The sequence below is a fragment of the Macrosteles quadrilineatus genome, unplaced genomic scaffold (genome assembly GCF_028750875.1).
Source record: "Macrosteles quadrilineatus isolate MER2022 unplaced genomic scaffold, UCM_ALF_1.0 Scaffold_2__2_contigs__length_208266976, whole genome shotgun sequence".
Classification (NCBI taxonomy): domain Eukaryota; kingdom Metazoa; phylum Arthropoda; class Insecta; order Hemiptera; family Cicadellidae; genus Macrosteles; species Macrosteles quadrilineatus.
In genome coordinates this window covers 110,446,742-110,471,955 of record NW_026542595.1, presented here as the reverse complement: position 1 = coordinate 110,471,955, position 25,214 = coordinate 110,446,742, and the positions used below count along the sequence as shown (strand labels likewise).

General features: G+C 36.0%; 1 protein-coding gene across 3 annotated transcripts in view; it reads right to left on the bottom strand.

The window, feature by feature from the left end:
• The window catches only part of LOC128986016 (ankyrin repeat and LEM domain-containing protein 2 homolog), a 30,638-nt gene extending 5,906 nt beyond the window's left edge, over positions 1–24,732 (bottom strand). The window contains exons 1-10 of one of the 3 annotated variants that reach the window (XM_054406090.1): positions 24,530–24,732; positions 22,094–22,205; positions 21,141–21,460; positions 17,745–17,927; positions 16,603–16,728; positions 14,995–15,150; positions 4,657–4,844; positions 2,863–2,989; positions 2,164–2,430; positions 1,160–1,392 (exon numbers count right to left, since the gene is read on the bottom strand). In XM_054406090.1, the coding sequence (XP_054262065.1) occupies positions 1,160–1,392; positions 2,164–2,430; positions 2,863–2,989; positions 4,657–4,844; positions 14,995–15,150; positions 16,603–16,728; positions 17,745–17,927; positions 21,141–21,460; positions 22,094–22,199 (1,706 nt within the window). In that variant the 5' untranslated portion in view covers positions 22,200–22,205; positions 24,530–24,732. The remainder of the gene's footprint in view (positions 1–1,159; positions 1,393–2,163; positions 2,431–2,862; positions 2,990–4,656; positions 4,845–14,994; positions 15,151–16,602; positions 16,729–17,744; positions 17,928–21,140; positions 21,461–22,093; positions 22,206–24,529) is intronic. The other 2 variants (XM_054406092.1, XM_054406093.1) reach the window with 2 other exon arrangements.
• Positions 24,733–25,214: the final 482 nt, after the last annotated feature.

Below are 25,214 nucleotides of genomic sequence, written 5' to 3'. Positions count from 1 at the left end.
CCAATGATCGCGCCGTGACCGCGAAGTAATACCGATGAACATACCGACAATCATGCCGTGACCGCGAGTCATACCGACGATTGCACCGTGACAGCTCAAATAAGTTATAAGTTAAGTTTCTATACTTGTAAATTTTTACCCATTTTTTTGTTTTTGTAGATCAGTGCAACAAATTGACTTTGTTTTTCTTGTTTGGTAACTGCAAAACTCAAGACTTTCTTTTTATGTACAGGAAAAAATCCCGTCCCGTCCCGAACCAAAAATTCAATCCCGTCCATCCCTATAAACAACAAAACACTCTCTACGTAAACCGATCGGAGCTGGCCTTCAAAATATATCAGCTGAAACGTCTATTATAGGGGATAGCAGTTTATAAGGAGCATGTTTTATCTAGATGGTACAATAGAGTGTGAATGGGCCATTTAAGGTAATGAAAGAGAGTTTTAGCCAATGTGAGGAATAAAACTAGGCAAAATTATGCTGAAAATAACACTGATAACATTATTGGTCAAACTGAAAAAGCACATAGTTATGAGAGCACCCATTATGATTTGGTACTACCTTCAGTTGACTGAGTATGAACTGTACTAATTCATTCGAGCTAAGGATTAATCTTCAACAAAATTATCACGTCACACCTTATCATATACATTATTCTCTTCTTAAGCTACCCCTTGTTAGAGAAATACACATAAATTAACCCATTCGGTCATCAATCTCAAAATTGCAAATTATCTCGCAAATAATTTTAGATTTTAGAACGAAAGAGGTGCAAGGGATACCCGCTCTGGCTCTTTCCTCCCTACACAAAGAACTGTTTTCAATAGATCTTTTACAGTCCAACATGTCACCTTTGGAATTTCCTTCCCTACAACATCAGGTGCCTAGAATCCCTTTCAAGACTGATGGGGGCTGAAAACGTACTAACTCGATTGTATGGCTTGCGTTAGGCCTAGATTTGGGGGAGAGTGAATGTGTCTGTGTGAATTATGATTGTGTAACTTTAGTTTATAGTTATTTTTTTAGAATTTATGTTGTGTTTGTAAAAAAAATAATCGTTGATTTATATTTAGATTTACAAGGTTAACTGTCCCATATGGTTCTAATGTTGGACTTAATAATGTATTTCATTTCATTTCAGCTAACGAGAATAGCTCACCTATTAATAAGAGATCGAAGGCAGTCGGTGACTTTGGTAAGTTCGGCTTGGTCGAGGCGTTGTGCGACTATTTGTCCCAGTCTGGCGTGTAGACAGCAGAAGTCAAGTTGGGAGAAGCGGTTGTCACTTCTGCACGACGCAACAAGGACGTTTAAATGCTTCACTTCTACCCAGAGGAACTCCGTGTCTCCGTCTCCAACCAAGAAACCATCAGCGATTCGCTTGGCAAACACCTGCAATCGTAATATCAGTATTGAAATATTGAATCACTGGAAGGGAATCTTAGCAGGGCGATACAAACATAGGTATTATAAACAAATGTTAAGTAAATAAATATTGCAAGAAAACTCAACAAAAAAAGCTCTTGTTTGAATCCAAGAAAGGTATTGGCCATATTCTACCCTTTTTAGGTAGGTACTTTTTTTCTCTATTGTTAGATTGCAGGTTTTCAATATGCTTTTCTTTCCACTTAAATATCTAACAAGGAGGGTGAATACTTTATTGAACAGTGTTGATTAGGGCTATAAAAAGTTATGGCCTTGGTATTTAAACTTTTGACATCAATTCCAAAAATCCAAAAGTCTACTATGTTTACCAGTGATGGTAAATCACTTTATTGTAGTACATAACTTTCTGAATTTGATAAAACTCGACAGATACCAGATAAATTCACCATAAATTGTGAGGACAAACCGGCTAGTGAACCTGTGACACTTTGTGGATAAGAGAACCTAGTAACTCGGCTCCAAATATTTGTGTAAATCAGTCTCCAACATTTTTTAAATTTTTTATTTAATTTAGAGGTTGGCAGACTATTTTACTTTGCTCTTGCCTGTCCACTAGGGCCACAGATGCCTGTGCAAGAAAGTATCCACCAAAGCTAGGAGTAAGCCGGTACAGTACAAGGGTGAAGTATACTGATAAAAAGTAGCAGGATTCGAACCCACAACATCGCTGGCTTGAACCCAAAGTCCGTAACGCTACCGACTGACCCACTGACCCACCTGACAGGACTTCTCCATGTAGAGATGGGGGCTGGTGACATGTGTAGGAATGTCCCCGTTGTGGTGGACTGTGACCCTCCACTGTGGTCCTCGTGGAGGTAGGGGGTGACGTGAAGGCGGGGGTTTGTTACCCCCTCCACTAGCCAGACTACAATTTCTCAAGGCACTACACAGTTCTGAGATTGGACTCTCTGGAGTAACTCCGTTGATTTGCTTCGGCGTGGTCGGTTTGTCCGTTACTGCAGTGGTGTCGTTACCTTCGCTTGCCTGGATAGAAAAGTTTTTGGGTTTATGTTTGGTCCGAAACCATCCTGACTTGAAAGCACGTTATTGAACACAACAAAAACAGTTAGTACGGTACACTATGATATAAAATTATTCAGCCGTATTTTAAAAAGGAATAGAGTTTGGCTAGCATACCTGAAAAAATTAGAGTCCAGGGGCTAACATATACACAATAAAAGAACACAAAGCACAGCACTGATATTTCGTCCTGATGTAGGACTTTGTAAGAGAGTAGGTTGAAGAGGATTTCTATTGTCTAACTGTTAGCCCTTGGACTCTAATTTTCTAAGCTAAGCTATTCCTTGTTAGCCAATTTGCTTTTCTTCAAAATATTATTTAGACATCTTTATCTCCTGAAACAAAATTAGCTAAAATACAAGATCTGTATGAATAAAATTAGGTAGAGTTACTTACGTTTTTGAAACGCTTACGAAGATATTCTTCTAAAAGTTGAAGGCCTTCTTGTGAACTGAGATCAACGTAAGTATTTAGGAAAGGCCAGTATTCCTTCCAAGGTACTTTCCACTCTTGGGCCAATTCTCTGAAACAGATTAAACTGATTATTAAGGTCCCACAATGAAAATATGATGTTCCTCACAAAGACAGATCGAAACATGGACCTACATGTTACTAACATGAATCTAAATTACTAGCGAGACAATAAGCGATATAGCAACAATTTTTGTCTTGGTTAAAAAATATCTAGCTTTGAAAGGCTTTGTTTACCAGTTCAGACAACTTGTGCTAGGATTCAACAATCACCCCCATTAGATTATCTGGAAACAGATTTTCTGACAAATCTGCAAACTCAAAACTCAGACCAACAGTTAAAAATCTCTCACCAAAATAACGCAGATACAACTGATTTCCTCTCAACACTGTTTAAATACCTGCCCCTTATACATAGTATATGGAGAAAGTACTTTTTTTGTCCGATTTCAAATTTGAGTTTTGGGTGGAAATATCTGAGCCCCACTGAACCTATAAAAGTGATGTCAGTGTATGCGCATGTGTAGCTAGAGACCACGTCTGTAATCTGATTATGATGCAATTTGGTGTGTGGGTTCTAATCCCATATCTAGTTTTTTTAACCCTCCGAGCGTCACTCGTCGAAAAATCGACTCACGACACACTTTGTGTAGTGTCACGCGTTGATTTTTCGACGCACGAACATCGTTTACGGCGAAGGCTCTATGACTGACTGAATCGGGTTGAACTGGATCGAGTTAGGTATCGTTCTTTTCGTTAGATTCTAAGCTTTCTCCAGAGAACTGTCTCTAAGCGCTTTATGTTCTCCGAGCCGATCGTAATTGTAGCAGACAGCTGACGTGCGTATTTGTAAACAGCTAGGTTACCCTCGGACCGATGACTGATGTGTTTTATTACGTTTATCATTGTTTCAGTGTTAAAAATCAAAAGTAGTGATATACGTGGTGCATTATAAGAAGATTTAAGTGATTTTGAAGGGCTGGTTGATGAACCTGAAGAAGTAGGTAGTGATATTGATGTAAATTATCAGCCAGATTCCTAGCTATGGTTAGGCTATGCATTCTTAGCTAAACGCTATGTACTGAAATCTGTTTTTTGCCCATAACTTATTTATTTGCAAATCTACTTCCTTATATTATTATATATTTGTAATCCTCATAAAATTTAGAACAAAGTGGCTATTTTCAAATATTTATAGGCCTATAATTTATACAATTTCATTGAGCGCGAACTTCTTTTTTTTTGAAAATTTTCCAAAATATTTTTTTTACCTAAAAATTTTTTTTTAAACAAATGTTCCTTATGTTTTATGTATAATATTGAAGCCCATGATTTTCCAAACAAAATGGTATATAGAACAGTAGAATTAACATTGTTTTAAGCTTTTCGGATTTGTTTTAATAAAACCTTGCAAATGCGCCAAAAATAGGCGGACATTAAAGCCTAAACTATGGACACTCGGAGGGTTAATTTTTTTTTTTTATTATAATGGTGACCACTCCATAAAAACCAATAGATTTGTACAAAAAAAGCTTGGTTCAAAAGTTATAGCAACGTTTGTGATTTTCACCATAGAATATCACAGATCTAGTTACTGCAACTGCTTACCCATAATAAGGGTTGTTGACTATGGGAAAAAGTACAAGTCAGACTACTGATTATTTTCATTCTGATTAACAAAATCCAGACAGATTATATCTTTGCTACTACCGCTACTACCTGCCAACTCTCTCCCAGCCCTTGTCCTGATCTGCTAGTTGCGGCCGTCGAGGAGTGAGAGGTGAGCCCGGTAGCCGAGGCGGAGTTTTCCACCTGCGTCTGAACAGTTCTGCTTTCTGCTTCGGCATGGGTCCCGCCACAGCCTGCACCTCCAGTACAGGGCTGGTAACCTCGCCAGGCTCATCTTGCTACACAACAATACAGAATTAGTTTGTTTAGTTTGCCAGTGGATTTTCAATGTATAGATCAGAAATGCTTCAAATCCCCTTCATTATGTACTACTGTACTGAAATGAGTTTTTACTTGACAGCTGATTACGGTTGGCAAGTCAACAAATCAATTAACCAAAACATAACCTCTCTTAGAAGTTATGAGAAGTGATTGTAAGTAATTTAGTCGGTGGAAACATATTACAAAGTTTTTTTTATTGTTAGGTTAGTTTAGAATAGTATGGCGAAATATATCGTACATCACTCGTCCAAAATGTTTACTCGACTAAACAAATATAAACAAATATTTTCTGGACTAGTAACGTTACTATTTACAAACAGCTGCCGAAACTAATTGAAGATTTGTGGTTCAATCAGTCTCTTGTACTGAAGGCCAAGACAATAACCACTCGGCTAGCAACAAAAATTAAACTGTGTATGGTCTTATTGTAAAGAGAATACAATACAATACAATACAATATTCTTTATTGTTAATTCGTCAAGAATTACAATAGTGTCAATACAATAGTGAATTGTACATGTTAATTTTCATAAAATTCCTTTATTGAGTAGAAGGGTCTTGCGATTAGCCACTTCTTCAACTCCTGGTGTAGCTTGTTGCCAGTCAGGTCTCTCAGGTAGTCAGGTAGATGGTTCCTCAGCTTGCATGGTGTAGGAAGGTTTTTTCTCCCAAAGAGTTGTTCGGTGAACTGGTAGTGCAAATTTGGAGCCATGACGGGTGTTGTAGTGGTGCAGGTCTCGGTTTCTTGGGGGGTTTATTTCATTCACATACTTTATAGATTCAAGTATGTAGAGAGACACCACTGTGAGGATTCCTAGGTTTGCGAATGCTAGTCTGCAAGTCTGTGGTGGGACAAGGTTGGCGAGGGCTCTTATGGCTTTCTTTTGAAGGACAAGAATTCGATTCATATTTTTTGTTGAAGTTCCTCCCCACACTGTCAAGCCATATCTAAGATGCGACTCTACCAGTGCGAAGTAAGCTGTTTTGGCCACGGAGAGTCCGCCTATGTAGTTTATTCTTCTGATGACATATATTCCAGTACTGATTTTTTTGCTTAAATGGTTGATGTGCTCTTTCCATGTTAGTTTGTTATCAAGGATAACACCGAGAAATTTTGTGTGGTTTTCTATTGTTACATCCTCTAATTGAGGGACTATGGGGCGGTTCACGAGCTCGGGACTATCGTAGTCCGAGCCCAGAATCCGGAAATAACCGGTATTTGGGCCGCGACTTAAAAAATCGGGTTCACGAGCTCGAGACTATATAAGCCGCGGACCAAACTGATAGGCGGCACACAATTAGTGCAGGGATAAAACCCGGTTTTAAAAGTTGGGTTCACGAGTCCAATTACAGATAGTCCCGGCTCTGATCATTAGTCCCGGTGGGTTCACGAGTCAAGTCCGAGCCCAAATGAGATGGTTCGGGCCCAAAAGAACAATGGTGTTTGGTCTCCAACTCAGACCTGGTAGGAGGCAGGTTTAACGTGACATGATGCCGGTTTTATCTAATTAGCTCCTTTATTTTTATTATTTGTTAAAAACTAATGTTTAAATATGGTTCCTCATTAAATTCCGAACAGTTTCATTACCCACAACATCATATTTAAAAAATATGTAAAAATGGTAAAAAGGCTCATAAAACATGAAAAAAATCATCAAACAACTTAAAACGACAGATAAATTATGCACGTAACAAATTAGTATCATAACAAAGATATTTTATTGATAAACCCCATGTTATTACAATTTTAACGACAAAATTATGCGTAGAATATAAATATAACTAATCAGCCACAGTTCCAACATAATTATCAGAAATAGTTTTTTGCCGTGGGGAACATCAAGCAAACCGTCAGTCGTTGAGTACAGTTCGCGGTGATTGTCTTGTGTTGTACTCACTGGTCGCCGTGTGTATTGAATATGACTATGAAATATCTATACTGTATTATGTTAACAATTACAGTATGTACAATCACTCCAATTCCTCGCATAAGACCAGCTCGTTATCATGACTAAAACCCTTTTATGACTTGATGAATTTAAAAATAGATTAAAATGTTCCAAAGATACCGTCAATGAGTCATTTGATGCGTTCACTCCAAGGCACGGATTTCCCGACAGCAGAATCCATTACAGTATTCTAAATTGAAAATAAAATGTCAGTTGAACTAATATTTTTGGCTGATGGCACTTTTCATCGAGAAACTGGTGATTTATTGGATGTTAGTAAAGTTTGGATGGTAGCTATTTGTTTGGTAATGAAAGCAGAACAAATCAAATTTTCAGTTCGAAACTATGCCCAAAGAAAAAAAAAACTATGTTTTCCTACTAGTAAATATAATATAATTGTACAATGTCGAGTGTCCAACATTGTTTGTATTAAAAAACTGCATGAAATCATATAAAAAATGAAACTTTATTTAACTTATGACTTGCTTGTAAAACTTTAAAAAATACAATACCTACTGTTTTTGTTTGTGTTTTTACAAATATAAATTCAATCATATGTTAATTTACAAACAGTCTGTTAGGAGATTGAACATGCCGCCCACCTTGAAAGTACCACTTTCAACAAAATACAAAAAATAAACTATTTACAAAAAATGTCTTATTGATTGTCTTTGGCCTTTTCAATTTTCAATTGGTAATACACACAGGCGATTTACAGATCTCTTGAATGTTCCTGTAGAGGTTCGCACTGTAGCCACTCTAGTTTTTCCATCAAGTCCAGGATGAACATCTTCAACAATAGCAGTAATCCATTTTAAAGGTGGTAGATTGTCATCTTTGATTATGACTAGTTGACCAGGTTTGATATTATTGGCAGTCGTGAACCACTTTTGCCTTTGTTGTAATTGAGAGAGGTATTCCTTGGACCAACGGCGCCAGAAGTGTTGCATAAGCTGTTGTAATCGTTGCCACTGTGATAGACGATTTTCTGGCTTAAATGTATAATCTGGATCTGGTAAACTTGTAAGTGCTTTACCAATTAAGAAGTGACCAGGTGTTAGAGGAAGGGGATCTTTAGGATCATATGACAGAGGAGTTATAGGTCTTGAATTCAGGCACGCCTCTATCATTGTAAGCACAGTATACATGTCTTCAAATGTGAGATTGGCGTTTCCCACAACCTTCCTTAAATGCTGCTTTACGGACTTAACTGCGGATTCCCAAAGCCCTCCAAAATGGGGTGAATTTGGAGGCGAGAAATGCCATTTGATGCCTTGAAAAGATGTAGCATTTATGATTTGTTCTTGATGATCATTACTTTTAAGAAGGGAGTAAAGTTCCTTTATTTCGTTATTGGCTCCAACAAAGTTTGTTCCGTTATCGGAATATATGTGGTTACATAAGCCTCTTCGAGATGTAAAGCGCTTGAATGCTGCTAAAAAGCCGTCAGTTGTTAAGTTGGATACTAATTCCAAATGAATAGCCTTTGTGGTAAAGCAAACAAAGACTGCAATGTAGCCCTTAATTAATGAAAACTTTCGAAGGCGGTTTGACCGTAAATATATCGGTCCGCAATAATCAACTCCTGTAATCTCAAAAGGCTGTGATGGATTCGTTCGATGTGCAGGTAAGTTTCCCATTTCAGGTTGTGTGCATTTCGGCTTTGTTTTAAAACATGGTATGCACTTATGGATGATTTTCCTTATAATGTTCTTGGCATTTAGTGGCCAATATTGTTGTCTTATGATGTATAGAAGTGTTTGAGGACCCACATGGAGATTGCGAATATGTTCATTTTCAATTATTAAATGAGTGAAATAGGATTTAGCAGGCAATACAATTTGGTGTTTTTGACTTTGATCTAACTTTGCGTTGGCTAGTCGACCGCCTACTCGAATGATTCCTTCATCATCCTTAAATGGATGAAGTGTTATTAGTTTGCTTTTCTTGTGAATTTGTTTTGAGTTTGACAATGATTGTAGTTCTTGAGGAAAGAAACGTTTCTGTTCATGTTTTATCCAATGCTTAAGACTGTGGTTTAATTCATCGTGTGTTAGAGGTCCTGCAATCTTTGAATCTTGAGTTTTACAATTTTTTATATATCTCAAACAATATGCGGTGACACGAATCAGTTTCTGTAACTTGGAAAACTTCTTCAGTATACAGTCATTATCTGTTTGTTTTTCATTTGATTGAACTATTGCAGCAGAAACTGTGGACTTTCTTCTTTCTGGAATGTCAGTTGAAGGTGTTATGGAAGTAATTGGCCAGTTGCAAGGTTCTAACGATAACCAATATGGCCCTGAATTCCACAAATCAGATCTTATGATTTCGTCGACTGTTAAACCTCTGGATACGAGATCTGCGGGGTTGTCTTGACTTGGCACATGTCTCCAATCTTTATAATCACTTAGATCCTGGATCTTTGCAATACGATTTGCAATGAATGTTTTCCAGCATGCTGCTTCTGCATTTAACCAGGATAAAACAATTGTAGAGTCCGTCCAGTATGTAACCCTTTCAATATGTTTGTTGATAAGAGCGGTTTTGACATTTGACATTAACTCAGTTAGGAGTAGAGCTCCACATAATTCCAATCTTGGAAGTGACTGTGTTTTCAGTGGTGTTACACGAGATTTTGAACAGAGAAGAGTAGTTTTAGCAGTTCCATCGCTTAGTTCGTGTCTCAAGTAAATTGCTGCTCCATATGCCTTTTCAGAAGCATCTGAAAAACCATGAAGTTCAAAAGTTCCCTCTGTTTGGATCATTCTTACACATCTTGATACATTAAAATTGCTGAGCAAAGTTAAATCCTGTTTCCATCTCTTGTGTAATTGTTCTGGGAGTACATCGTCCCATTTCATATTTTGTTTCCACAGGTCTTGCATGAGTATTTTAGCATTTATTATAATTGGAGAAATGATTCCTAAAGGATCAAACAGTTTTGCTATGTCTGAGAGCACAGTTCGCTTTGTTACACTTGTAGAAGCTGCCTTATTGTCTGTTGATAACATGTACTTGTACTTTATTTTGTCAGATTCTGCATCCCAAAAAATGCCTAAGGTCTTGATTGTGCTATCATTAGAGTTGGGAAGTTTATGTGCTTTTCTTTCCACCATATCATCTGGAAGCTCTGCTAAAAGTGCGTTACTGTTGCTGTTAAACTTTCGCAAATTGAAGCCACCACACTTTAACATACCGACCAGTTGATCTCTTAATACCCTTGCTTCATTAATGTCGTCTGTTCCTGTCAATACATCATCCACATAAAAGTCTTTCATCACTACATTGGAAGCTTGTGGATATTGTGATCTTTCATCTTGAGCCAATTGTTGAATAGTTTTGATTGCTAAGTAAGGAGCACATGCTGTTCCATACGTAACTGTATTGAGCCTGTAATTGAGGACAGGTTTTGAGTTGTCTTCTCTCCAAAGGATTCTTAGCATGTCTCGTTGACTTGGATGGATCCAGATTTGTCGATACATCTTCTCTATGTCTGCTGTCAGAACGTAAGTGTGAATCCTGAATCTCAATAGGATAGAAAATAAATCATCTTGAAGAGTCGGACCAACCATAAGCGAGTCATTCAGAGATATCCTTGTTGTAGTTTTTGCTGAAGCATCGAAAACTACTCTTAATTTAGTTGTTGAACTGGCTTCCTTAATAACTGGATGGTGGGGTAAATAATACACTGGTTTGTCAGTTTCATTTGCAGTAACCTTTTCCATGTGTCCAAGTTCCTCATATTCATGCATGAAGGATTTGTATTGTTTTTGCAGTTCACTGTTATTTTTTAATCGTCTTTCAACTTGATAAAATCGTTTGATTGCTAATTCTTTGGAATCTCCTAGGGAATTTGGATCTTGCTTCAGAGGCATTTTGACAGTGTAGCGCCCATCATCGCCTCTTTGAACTGAATTGTCATACATTTCTTCACATAGTTTATTTTCTGATGTCATTGTCGCCTTTTTTATAGGTTCTTCTTCAATTTTCCAGAATGCTTGAATATTCTTATCAAGGCTTTCCAGTGTAGTTAGATGACAAGACGTTTCAGTTGATGACTTTTGATGGTGTACTTTGCCTCCAACTATCCAGCCGAGCTTTGTGTTCTGAAGTACTGGTGAATTTTGATTCTTTATCCTCCCATCTTCCAAAAGATCAAAGAAAAACTCTTGTCCTAACAAAATATCAACTTTAGATGGTTTGCAGAATGTGGGATCTGCCAAAGTGATATTTCCAGGGATATCCCATTGACTGGTATTAACAGTGTGTGTTGGAAGTAACCCTGTTATTTTAGGAAGAACCAAAAATGTTGCAGTTGCTTTGTAATTAGAATTTCTTGACTGAAATGTTGCTTGTACCTTGTTTGTAGTTTTAGTTGTTCCTTCGTTAATACCTGTTACTAATACATTTGAATTTTCTTTCTTTAGTTTTAACCTTTGGCAGAGATTTTCTGTCATGAAGTTAGATTGGCTGCCATTGTCTAAGAATGCCCTGCACGTGTATTTAATTCCACTCGGACTTATAACATCCATCAATGCTGTAGATAATAAAACCTCTCCACCTTGGAAATTAGTACTTAGACTTGTTGTAGTAGTACTGGTATTTAATGCGTCATCACTACTTCCCTGCTTGTTGTTAAATGTAGCAGTTTTCTTTGGTTGTAATGATTTAAGCCTTGGGTCTGATGTGTTGTAATGAAGTGCAGTGTTGTGTTTCTTATTACAATGCTTACATCCTCTAGAATTGCAATGTTCTACGCGATGGCCCGGTTTTAAGCAATTAAAACAGAGTTTTGCTGCTGTCAATTTGCTTAATCGTTCTTCATGAGAAGCCTTAATAAGTTCGCTGCATTGATACACAGGATGGTTTCCATCGCATATGAGGCAGATGGATTCTTTGACAGAAACATATGTTTTCGTGTTTGATTTATGAGGATGAGCCAAGTGTTGTCTTGGATGGGCAGGTTTGTTATGGAGTTGAAATGACGTTGAGTTAGTGTGAACAATGCTGTGGTTGACGTTTTCTAACATTTGACATCTTTTTTGTAAAAAGTCTGTAAGTTCCTTTAAAGTAGGAAGTTCATTTGGTAGGGTTGAAAGTTCCCACTCCTTATGTGTGGATGTGTCAAGCTTTGTAGTTATGAGATGGACAATGAATGGATCATTTTCATTAATCTTTATCTGTAACCCTTCTAAAGCCCTGATGTGAGTTAGAGTGCTATTTAGTAGGTGCCTTAAGCTTGTTGGGTTGTCCCTTTGTACGAGAGAAAGCTCAAAGAGTGATCTTACATGTTGCTGTACGATAAGCCTAATGTTTTGGAACTGATCTTTAAGTAAGCTTAAAGCTACGTTGTAGTTAGAAGCTAATAGCTCTAAGTTCTTTATTACATTAGCTGCATCACCAGTGAGTGCAGCTTTTAGGTAATGCAACTTTTGGACATCATTTAAACTTTCATTTTTGTCAATTAATGCTGAAAAGGAATCAAAGAAGAGCATCCATTCATCAAACTTCCCAGAAAAGCTTGGTAGATTTATGGTTGGTAGTCGAACTGAAATGGACGAGTCTGAGGACTGTGTACTGTTATTTGAATTAGAATTGTGATTAACAACAACTACGTCATTTTGTGGTGGTGGACACGTGTGTTGTTCAATAAAGTTAGCTATTTCTGCACAAAGCACAAAATATTGCTGTTCAAACTCATCCCTTTCAGCTTCATGATTCAATTCTGAATCTGAATCAATATCTTCAATCTTAGATTGCACATTTTCAAATTCTACCCAACTTCCTTCTACCTTTTGTAGCCTAAGTTGTAATTCCTTTACATGCTGACTTCCTAAACATTTATCAAAAAAGTTTTTACATCTTGTAAGTTTAGCCTTAATATTACTTCTAGCTTTCACTAATTGTTGTAACTGATCTTGCTTTGGCATGGCTTGTTAATGTTCAATAAAACTTGAATGAATGTACAACTGAATAAATATTGCAAAGTTTGTAAGTAATTTAAATTTACCTTAAGGTCGTGGTTTTATCCGGCTCGAAGGACCAAAATGTACAATGTCGAGTGTCCAACATTGTTTGTATTAAAAAACTGCATGAAATCATATAAAAAATGAAACTTTATTTAACTTATGACTTGCTTGTAAAACTTTAAAAAATACAATACCTACTGTTTTTGTTTGTGTTTTTACAAATATAAATTCAATCATATGTTAATTTACAAACAGTCTGTTAGGAGATTGAACAATAATACTAGTAAATCCTTCCTACCTAGTAAATATAAACGCATTGTAATGAAACTGATTTTTAAAATCGCAACAACACAAAATGTAAATTAAAAACCATAGCTGTTAACATAAATAATATTACAAGCTAATTGCAGAATATTATTTTCAACATTTTACAGTTAGATTATTATAGAGTGGAAGAATAACGGAAAGAATATTCTTTGTTTACAGCCACGATTAAATCCAGCACACACATACGATTTTTATATCTAATAATCAGTACCTCTAAATACATTTTAGTTTCAATGATTGTACCATTTAAATAAGTTTAGTTAAAATTATCCTATCCAAAAATCACCATCCCTAATTATCGGGCATTTATGCAAAATAGGCATTCATCCGGTTATAAATAGGCCTACCCGGTTATTTTATGTCATGCATCTTAATTTAATTATAATAATGCACACAGAAAAATATATTTCACTAAAGACTTCCATTTTCTGATTTCATACAAACGTGGATTGTTGTGTTTATAAATCAATAAACTTAGATAGATTATCATAGGCGAGCATTGGGACAATGAAATACGAGAAAAATAATCGTTTTGGACGTTTTGGTTCAGCCCTTTTTCACGATCATCCTATTGTATGGTCAACAGCAGTGGCTTCACATGTGTTTCCAGACTGTTGTTACTGGTTGTTACCAACGTCCCAACAGAAATTCCCTGCGAATCCCTGTCATTAGGCTCCGCTACGGATTTGGTCTCGACCTACAATGGGCCCGGCTTTCACATCATTAGGCTCTGACTCGTGAACCCATTTTTTGGTCGTCGCTTATATAGTCCGGGACCAGCGTCTGGTCGCGGACTATGAAGTCCCGAGCTCGTGAACCGCCCCTATGTCTTTTTTCTTACTGAAATTCAGAGTTGTAGTTTTTGTGGGGTTTATTGCTAAGTCATTGTTCTTTGAGTAGAGGATAGCTTTATTTAGGATCGATTTTGAATTAAGGTAAAGGTTTTGGGCTGTGTTGTCCTTGATCAAAATGGTTGTGTCATCTGCATACATGATTGCAACAGCATTTTCACTCTCAATTTGTTTGGGGAAGTCATTAGTCAATAAGATGAATAGAATCGGGTCTAATACAGAGCCTTGTGGAACTCCTCTCGTCAGCTTGCTTTTTGAAGATTTGAAACTTTCTGTGACTTCATTTGATGAGTTTTTCAGTTCCACAACTTGTGAACGTCCCGTTAGGTAGCTTTTGAACCATTCTAGCGCAGAGTTTCTTATACCGAGTCTTTCAAGTTTCTTGCATATCAGGTCGTGGCCCAGGCAGTCAAAAGCCTTACTGTAATCAAGGAAGATGGCGGAAATGTATTGTTCGTTTTCTATCTGGTCTAGGACGTACTCAATTAGTGCTGTTATAGCTGAGGATGTGGATTTATTCTTCCGAAAGCCATGTTGGCTGTCAGTTAAGAGTTTGTTATGAGAACACCTTGAAATTATCACTACAATACTTGGATCCAAAATTCATTATGATGAGCATAATAATATAATTTTCTTATGAACGTTTTTGATTTTTTTTTGTGGTATTGTCCGTCAGTTTCATTTTGTATATTAACAATAACATTCAGAGGAAGCAAACCAAACTCATAAAATTGTTGAGGTTTTGTGGTTATTCTGGAAATCAAATGCATCTCCCAGGCACCATAGTTTGAGACCCTAACCTCTAAGCTAACTAACTCACCATTGTTAATATTAATATTTATTCTATATTTAAAAATACATTCAGACCCCTATGTATATTGCCAGACATACTGATAATAATACTGCAAATTTAACAAACTACTAACTAAAAAACCTTATCTCAATTTAAAAAAGACATTGTAGCTTTTCGTATATACAATTTTACAAACTTAAGAACTGCACACTAACTTGTAGGGGACTAGAAGGGGAGAAGGGCTTGCCAACCGTAGCCTCGACAGAGTGATCCGGAGATCTTAGGACAGGAACGTAAAACTGTTCTTCCAGCATGGCTAGTATCTCTTCCTTCAAACTGGGGTCCGCGTCTGGCATTCTGCTGCAGACAACCTATACACACACACAGTAAATTATTGGTCCATAAAATGTTACTATGCTTTTTTTGTTGACTGTAGAGTTCTTGAACGTTTCTACAACCCCACGTTGGACAGTTTTTCTTCGCCTAGTTAAATGGTTACCTTTAATGATTGGTTTGGAAAACTTAGCGTCGTCCACTACAAGGTTAACAAGTTTATTTGATCTTGAATGAACAAGTGATATATGTTTTAGGCCTACAACAATTTGTAGGGAGATAGTGAGGTAATTCAAAATTAGGTCAAAATCTTTGAGTTTTAGTTTTGGGTGGAAATATCTATTTTGGGTCGATCCTGAACACAAAAAAAATAATTTTCAAAGTGGTTTCTGTGTGTTAATGTGTACAGAGCTGCAGCCTACAACTGTGGGTCAATTTTGACAAAATATGGTACATTTTTTTTTTTTTTTTTTTAAGAGGTTGGCGGCCTCTTTTAACCTTGCATTTGTTAGTCCACATAGACTAAGCGCCCGTGCGTGGATCGTTTACAGCAAAGCAAGGAGTGAGCCGGTACAGTACAAAGGTGAACTGTACTGATAAAATGTTATCGGCAGTGACCAGGATCCGAACCCACGACATCGCTGCCTTGGGCCCGAAGTCCGCGACGCTACCGACTGAGCCACCGACTCACTCATTGGTAGTACCATTGGTACCATTAATATCTTCAGGCATTATTTTAAATTTCTTTTGTAATATTTATTTTTAAAGACAATTTTCCCATAAACAGAAAAAATAACGATCACAAAAACTGCTAAAACAATTATGAAAAAAATTGAGTATGTTATGGTCCTTTAAACTCTAAACAAAATAGTAAAACCTTCAATACTGTAAAAGATACAGTTCAAAAGTTATTGCAATGTGATTTTCCTGATTATATATCATAGTTGCTCCCACCACTTGTCCATGATAAGGGTTGTTGTTGTTGTCAATCTATGTGGGGAGGAGAAGCTACAAGGGTTGGAAAAAGTATGTCAATTTGCTAATATTGTTCATTCTGTAAAGTGACGCATAAACTGGTTAAGATGAATGCTCAACAGTAGATTTACAATAATGCTTTATCAGTTGACATTTTTTTTTTTTTAAAGAGGTTGGCGGCCTCTTTTAACCTTGCATTTGCCCGTCCACATAGACTACAGATCTGTGCGTGGAACGTATCCAGCAAAGCAAGAGGTGAGCCGGTACAGTACAAAGGTGGACTGTACTGATAAAAGTTAGTGGCAGTGACCAGGATCCGAACCCACGACACTACTGCCTTGGGCCCGAAAAGTCCACGACGCTACCGACTGAGCCACCGACTCACCACATGTTTTCTAGCTTGCAGATTAAATTTAGTATTTTTGGTACCATATTCCATTACCCTACAGGTTCCGTGTGACATCAGAAATTGACAAAAAATTACCACACAAGATAAAAATTCGGATGCTACTCACATCTTTGGCGGTGTGATTCAACTTGTTGACGGCAGTTCTATCACATTGGCCGTACGCCACCAACACTTGTACGACACTGGCCGCACCGAACTTGGAGGCAAAGTGAAGTGGCGTCTCGTTCATTGCCTGCAACACAGGAATACATTACGATTTAATATTTACCGGGGTTAAATACAATGGTCGGGTAAAACATGTTTTGCTACTGGAAATATGTTGGCAGTTTTATGTACATCACAAAAAATTTTAATTCAAGAATATAACCTTAAATCTTACAATGTCTCATCATCATTGTTTCTATGTTTCTGGAATACATTGCTTGAAGCTTATTAGCGTCTTGGACTTCAGTGAGGGAGGGACGGGTTAAATTTCTCACAGTAGGTACACAGAATTTAGAGTCAATTAAAAAGGGTTTATTTAATGCACACAAAAGGAAAAGGTAAATGAAACAAGTCAAAATAAAAGGAGAGAGAAATTAATTATGTTACACAAAGAAAATCCACAAAACTTGAATGGCTTTAGACTGCTTTCCCAAGACTGCTTTCCCAAGACTGCTTTCCCATGGAAGCATAGAATTTTTCCCATCCCACTGGCATAGAAAGGTGAACAAAATTTCACACAAGACAAAAAGTACTTAGTAATCAAAAATCATAAATTAGAGCTCTTATAAAAAAAAACTGTCAATAAAGAACATGAAGTTTTTTAAATTCACCCCTTTAACAATTAAAATGTAACAAAAAACAATTTTTTTAAGTAGGCTAGTAAGGAATATTTAATAGACCTTTCCTCATATTCTTTAGAAGAATTAAAAATGGTTAAATATCTTATTTGAAACATTAGTTTAACTTTAATTGACACTATAGCATTCATGTACAACTATGTATCTAGGTTCTAATAAAGACTAGAGGTCTTCCAGTGGTAGACAACTCGACCAAAAATATGTAATTCACAGACTTATAAAGATTTACAAAGGGATTCTGCACATCTACAGGAAAAAACTCTTTCTAACAGTATGCGTACATTTTCCCTGTGATGCACACGAGCTGAAAAAAGTTTTTCAAGAAACATGCTTGCCTATTAATAGATAGACTCTTGACTATGTCTATGACTATATTGAAAACTCAAGGTTCACATTACACAATCACCTTGTGTTCTGGGGTGTTGAGATACAAATCCAACAGCACCGAGCATCTCTGTTCAGCGTCCAGTGTGTCTCCGTAGAGGTGTTTGATGAACTCGGGATTGGACACTGTCTCCAAGATAAAAGCGCAGATTGCTGCGTTGCGTGCCTTCGCTGCGATGTGCAGAGCGTTATATCTCGGACCCTCCTGCAAAAACATACCTTTTAGGTCTACAGTATTTTTTTAAGTAGCTACAATTTTACGTAGAACAGTAATATTGTAGCTGTTGTTATAAGACAAAGAAAATTTATTAAGTTTTGAAAGCTTAATTTTGTAAACTCTATTATAACTATACCCTCACCGCAGCAAACCTGGTGACCAAGTGAATTTCATTTGCGTAATTGGATTTTCACAAAAACATTTCTTTTAAAATGTCAGATATATTTTTAGCTAGTACTTGTATGTTTGTTGCTACAGGGAACTCAATAAAGTGTGTCTTTAGTAAAATGTAAATAGATTAGTTTCCCCATTTCAAAGTTGTCGTCAGTTTTTAATCAACATTGTCGGTTGATGTGAGCCACTGACAGATTACGCTGATCTAAATTACTAATTTCTTTCAAATGCACAAGCTTTTTTACCAACTTAAACTAATGGAATGACTTATTGTGAGCTATAGCAACTGTTATGACCCATCGAAATGGTCAGCAACAAAAATGAGGTAGAAAATACAATTTTAGATACTAGCGCATTCTGTGACTGGCTTACAATGTTATTTTATTATTAAAAAATTGTGACAGCTGGTCCATAAAGATGATATGTCTACTTCAGTATCCAAAATAGGCAATGCTTACAGCCTAACTTTTCAAAATGTGCGAGTTCAGTCTAAACACTTTTGGCATAAAAAATGTACAAATTGGAAAAAAAAACATTGCATATAAGTCCGTGAAAACAAGACTGATGAATGTTCGGCCTGTATTTTTAGACAACTGGTATGTTTACTGTGCTGCAGGTGTTAAGCATAGAAACAGTTTTTAGTGACAAGAATGTAAATACGTGGTTTGGATCTACACAAAGACGGAGGCAAAGGAGCACATGTGTCATACGGTGAAAGAACAAAGCATAAACTAAGACTAAAACTTGTGATAATTGACTCTTTGATATTTCACTGCAAGAAACACCACTTGAAGTTTAGTTTCATCAAATTCGTCAAATTTAATTCATAAAACATATACATATAGGCCTACTAACTTTATCAATCTCTTTTCAATCTCTCATCAGTGTGCGTAACTAGCAATCGGATGAATATTTTAATGACAAAAAATTAAAATATATTACAGTTTTAGCTGAAATAAACAATATTGGCCCTTAGCCAGTGAAATGAGTTCTAAATAGAAACAATAGATAGTTGGCAGACGGGTGATAACAGATTCTTTGTTGTTCCGTTTCATTCCACAATCTTCTTGCATATTATTTGTGTAGCCTACTAGCTGTAAATGTAAATAAAAACTGTTAATTAATTATGAGTACCTAGTTTCCTACTTATGTACAGAATTGTTGAATTTTTTTATAAACTTCAGAAATCAAGCAGTATTTTGATATTATGGATGTTGTCTGATACTGGGTACATACCGTGGGTTAGTATGTTTTAGGTTTTTTTATTGGTAACCAAAAAAGTTCAATACAGAAATTTCCTGGGTTTTTAAAAACCATCTACCGACCCAGACTGTTTTTAAGCATTGTTGGAAAAATAAATAATTGCTTTAAGAAAGGAGTCGACCACTATTATTGCCATTATTGGTATTGATTATTATGTTTCTTTATTTAGTCTTTAATATTTTATTGAATTTAAATTCTATTGGATATGAGATAGGCCAAACTAAAACCACATAACTTACAATTTTACCAAAATTGTTGTACTGACTAATTGAATAGGTTGTTGATTTCCAGTTGAATTGAAACAAACAGTAAAGAAAAATGAGTTTCTCTCATTTTTTGGCATTACAAAATACAATTGAACATCCTACTACCTTTATGAGAAAAACAATAGCTTCTATGAGATTTTAAGGAGAAAATTTAAAAAAATTATAATTGTTTATTACTTTAGAAATTAATTTTTTACAGCATTGGGATTTCAGCCAGTTTTTCTGTTAAAGGGACTTTTGATAAACTAAATTGCATGGTTTTTCTCGTGTTGAGTTTTTGTAAGGTTTTTTTAAAATTAATTATTATTTTGCGTGTTGTTCTATTTTCTGCTACTTAAAATATAGCTGAAGGCGATGCCGCATGATTTAGTTGTGTAAATAAAGATATGGAAACATCAGACCATTAAAAATAAAAATAAAATGTTTTAAAACTTCTGAAGGTACAATGTATCCAATTTCATCAAAAACAGACATACACACAGACATCACAAAACAACTTTTTGGGTTGGGGGCCCTAAACGGATATCCACCTAAAAAAACTCAAACATTTAGAAAAAAACAATAAGCTACTCTTTCCATATTACTACTATGTATAGGAGGAGAAAGTCAAAACTAATGAAAAAAAAAAAATTCAAATTGAAGCGCTCAATTTTAACTACTATCAAAGAGAGGATGATCTTCTAACCTCTTGTATCTAAATAAAATGATAACAGAAGTTTTTTATTACTTAGTTTTGTATTACGAAGAGGATATTAGTTATTGCAAATTCATTGAAGCTATTGACCTATTGATTGCTTTCATCTCTTGATTTCTTAAGTTGAGTTACCATAACGGTATCAGTAACGGATCGCTGGGACGGGACCTAAAATCCCTCCTCTACACCATTTTCTCATAGAAATCACAATAAGCATAACTACAAGCATTAGTTAAAAATGGTAATTGGAATTATTCCTTAAAAATAGTTAAAAAGCATCATTGACATTTTCTTTTTTAGTTATAGGCTTCCAGAATAAGATTCTAATAGTTCTCAAAGCTACCTACCAAAGAAAGTTTGAAACTATATTTAGAAGTTAAAACCCTTACAATGACATTTGCAATATGCCAGAGAAATACAAATAAAACTGAAAGAATAAAATGGAAAAATAACAGTAAATATTGGTCTTGTGACTACTATAACAGTAAAAATATATTTAAAAAATAGTATCCAAGATGTTTGATTACATTTATAGCTAGCTAGCTGGATGATTTTACTACTAGACCAAAAGTCTGACGACTACCTGTGAGATTTTTTAAATAGTTTTATATTGAAGCCAGCTGTTCATCATTAAAAACAACCCTGACAAAAGACACGGCTGTTTTTTCCGCTGCAGAATAAATATCTAGTTTTTTAAATGGTTTGATATTGAAGCCATTTTGTCATTAAAAACATCAATTTGACGATTCAGTTTTCTTTTTACCCAAAAACTCATATTTAATACCCTAAACACAATCACAATACCTGTAAGATAGACGGTGTGTCGCCGCTGCTGACTAAATATCTAGGATTTTCCCACACAGTCTTCTTCACCCACTCGAGATCTCCCGCCTCGATGGCCTTCCTCAGACGCACCATGTCTTGTGGCTTGGGCCCTCGGAAGGGACTGGGCTTCTCCCCGGCAACAGGCGAGGTGGGACATGCCGTTGCAGTCTCGAGGCCACACGCAGCAAACTGCATCGCATCAGTGAGCGTACGGAACGCCTTGAATCTTGCCTTCTTGTACTTCTTAACGAGCTTCAGAGCCTCTGACTTGTCCTTGAACACCACCGAGCCTTCCGGATCTGAGAAACAAGTTAACAATGGAGACTCATGACTAAGAAGGTTCAACTACTGTTGAAACAATAAGAATTAGTATGAGTACTAATTTATTTCAGTATGAATTGTAGTAGGCCTAATTTGGATAGTTTCTTGCAGTTATAAATTTATATATCTCCCCGGGTTTATTACATTTAGTTCAGTCAAACTTGTACAACGTGAAGTCAATATTTTTTGGCAAATAAAACAAAGACAAAAAGTGTATATATATATAGCGCTTAATAGGCCTTTCTACTTTCTTTCACAAGTTTGAGGTTGGGAAGGATGAAGTCCAATATTTTACAACTAAACAACAAAATCTTTACAAGCCTAATGTGTTATTTCTAAGTAGGCTAAATGTGTTGTTTATACGCTATGTTGTATCAAGTGTATGGCAACAGGAGTCTAAACAAATGTCAAAACTTAAGTGTCTGGGTATTTTAAAAGTTACTTAATGATCAACAAGTATTTGAAAGATCAAATACGGTAAGACAGTATAGTCGATTATAAGCAGATTTAACTCATGCAAACTAATATCACAGGGTAAATAAAGGTAAAAAGATACAACACCTAACCCATCCTGAACGCACTTCCTAAAGGTGTGACTGAGATGACTTTACCTTCATTTGAAGGCTGTACATCCGGCGGTAGAAACACTCCATAGTACACGTTATCTGAAGGGCCAGAACACTTGTCTGGTCCTGGTTTAGCTGGTGACGGCCCCATCTAAAACTACATTTAACAAAAGTCACACCAATTACATAGATAAAAAAACTGTGTCCCATGTAGCCTACTTACCTATTAATTAATTGATAAATGCATAAAGTTATTTTTGGTTCCAAAACCTTGCTGTTTTAACCCAAGGAGTACAGTTTTGCAGGGAAGCTAGGTCTACTATATCGGATTAACATTTTAATTCAATGTAAGTTAGGCAGGGCTAAATATTGATGAAACTATTCCTATTTTATTTTCGATGTAGATGATGATTTAGACTAGAATTAACTTAGGTACTATTTATTTTTAACCTTCCCAGTGTTACTTGACGAAAATTCGACAAGCAGCACACTTTGTGTAGTGTTACTTGTCGATTTTTCGACAAGCAGACATCGTTTACGGCGAAGGCTCTATAACTGACTGAATCGGATTGAACTGGATCGAGTTAGGTATCGTTCTTTCCGTTTCATTCTAAGCTTTCTCCAGAGGTCTGTCTCAGCGCTGTACGTTATCTGAGCCGATCGTAATATGTAGCAGACAGCTGACGTGCGTGTATTTGTAAACAGCTAGGTTACCCTCCGACCGATGACTGATGTGTTTTATTACGTTTATCATTGTTTTAGTGTTAAAAATCAAAAGTAGTGATATACGTGTTGCATTATAAGAAGATTTAAGTGGTTTTGAAGTGCTGGTTGATGATCCTGAAGAAGTAGGTAGTGATATTGATGTAAATTATCAGCCAGATTCCTAGCTATGGTTAGGCTATGCATTCTTAGCTAAACGCTATGTACTGAAATCTGTTTTTTGCCCATAACTTATTTATTTGCAAATCTACTTCCTTATATTATTATATATTTGTAATCCTCATAAAATTTAGAACAAAGTGGCTATTTTCAAATATTTATAGGCCTATAATTTATACAATTTCATTGAGCGCGAACTTATTTTTTTTGGAAAATTTTCGAAATTATATTTTTTTTAACCTAAAATTTTTTTTTTTTTTTTAATGTTCCTTATGTTTTATATATAATATTGAAGCCCATGATTTTCCAAACAAAATGGTATATAGAACATTAGAATTAACATTGTTTTAAGCTTCTCAGATCCGTTTTAATAAAACCTTGCAAATGCGCCAAAAATAGGTGGACATTAAGGCCTAAACTATGGACACTTGGAGGGTTAAGGGTTTCTAGGGCATTCAAGATAAGGGACTCCTGCCACCCCTTTCACTGTACTTAGGCATGGGCCTATAAACATAGGCTCGGTTGGGTTAGTTTGGATCTTATTTTAATGGTATAGCCTCTGGATCACTGAACAATAAAAGGTTGAAATTACCTGTATCCGTCAAGTGGTCCTGTTTTGTAGTTAGTTGACTACCGGTACAGCTGTTTCGTCTAAAAACTAACACATCTTCAGGTCAAAATGTTGCATTGATTATTCCATGGAATGGTCGTCATAAGGTTTAACGTTCACAAAAATAACGTACGTGTAAACTTATGTGGGCTGCACTTTACTTTAGGTCCTACACAAACAACTGAATGAAAATATCGACTAGGCCTATTCGATTGTTTCATTCCATATATTGTTTGGTTAGTTAGGTTAGGTTAACCTTACCTAACTAACCAAACGATATATCGAATAATCGATATATCGATCGATAATTTTGTTCGAATGAGTGTAGGACCCAAAGTAAAGTGCAGCCCTTATGTGTTATTTTTGGGAACTTTAAACCTTATGAAGACCATTCCATGGAATAATCAATGCAACATTTTGACCTGAAGATGAGTTAATATTAAGACGAAACAGCTGTATGTAGTCAACTAACTACAAAACAGGATCATTTGACTGATACAGGTAATTTAAACCTTTTATTGTTAGTTTGGTTTAGTTTATGATAATGACACAAAGGCTAGAGATAATGATAATGACACACAACATTAATACATTAATGTTTCCTTTGTATAAACTCTCTATAACAAGCCATCCTTCAAATTACCTAGCCTAGGCTAGTAACTTTATAGCTTAGGCTATGGATAATTAGAACAACATTGTAGGTCCATGGTCTTAGGGATTTATTTTAAAACCCTTAGGCTAGTCTACTTTTGATGAGGATTTTCAGGCCTTAGACCTAAAGTGAAGCAGCTGGCCTAGGCCTAGCATAGGAGGCCTATCTTAACCTGAAAATTTCTAACCAAGCAGCAAAAATTAAAAATCTAGCATTGGCCTAGCTCGGTATAAATGGATTTGTTGTATCTGGATCTGGAGATCTCTGAAACTCTTATACCTGGGAAGTAAATAAGGCCTAAATGAGTTTAATATAGTTCCTCACATAGGCTACCTACCTTACAGTCTATAAATACACTCTGCAGATTGTTTTTATTTTATACACTACCCACCTAAACTATTAAACTAATAAGGAAATTAAGATGAACAGTTTTATTTTATAGCCCCTAAAGTAACCACCACAACACAAGAACACACCATTTAATATCGAAAAAGCCACATCTCAAAATAACGTATCCATCCAACTAAATCCAATCCCAATCCCACCCAATGTCAAAACCGTCAAAACCAAAACGAAACACAACTTGTTTTCTTTTTTTAACCTTTCAAACGCCAAAGGGTTGGCTGGCTTGATTTATTACAATCATGAAGCCAACTTGTTTGACTTATTTAAATCATCGGAAGAAAATCAAAACTTAGTCTACTGTAGAAAATAAATTATTGCTATATAAAACTATATTGAAACCAATCTGGACATATAGTACAGTGCAATTAGCTTAAAAAAAGAGCAAACCGGGACATCCAAAAAAACAGTTTCAAACCAGTGCCAAATTGTTGAATACACTTCCCTCAATATGTAAAAAAAAGTTACACTGATTTGAGTGTCGGGTTTGGGGGGGAGGGGGTGAAAATGGGGTGAAAATATGACTTTTTTTACTTTTTCACAAATACCTCAAAAACGGCGCGTTTTTCTTAAAACATAATCAATTACAAAAATAATTTACATTAAATTTCGAACAAAAT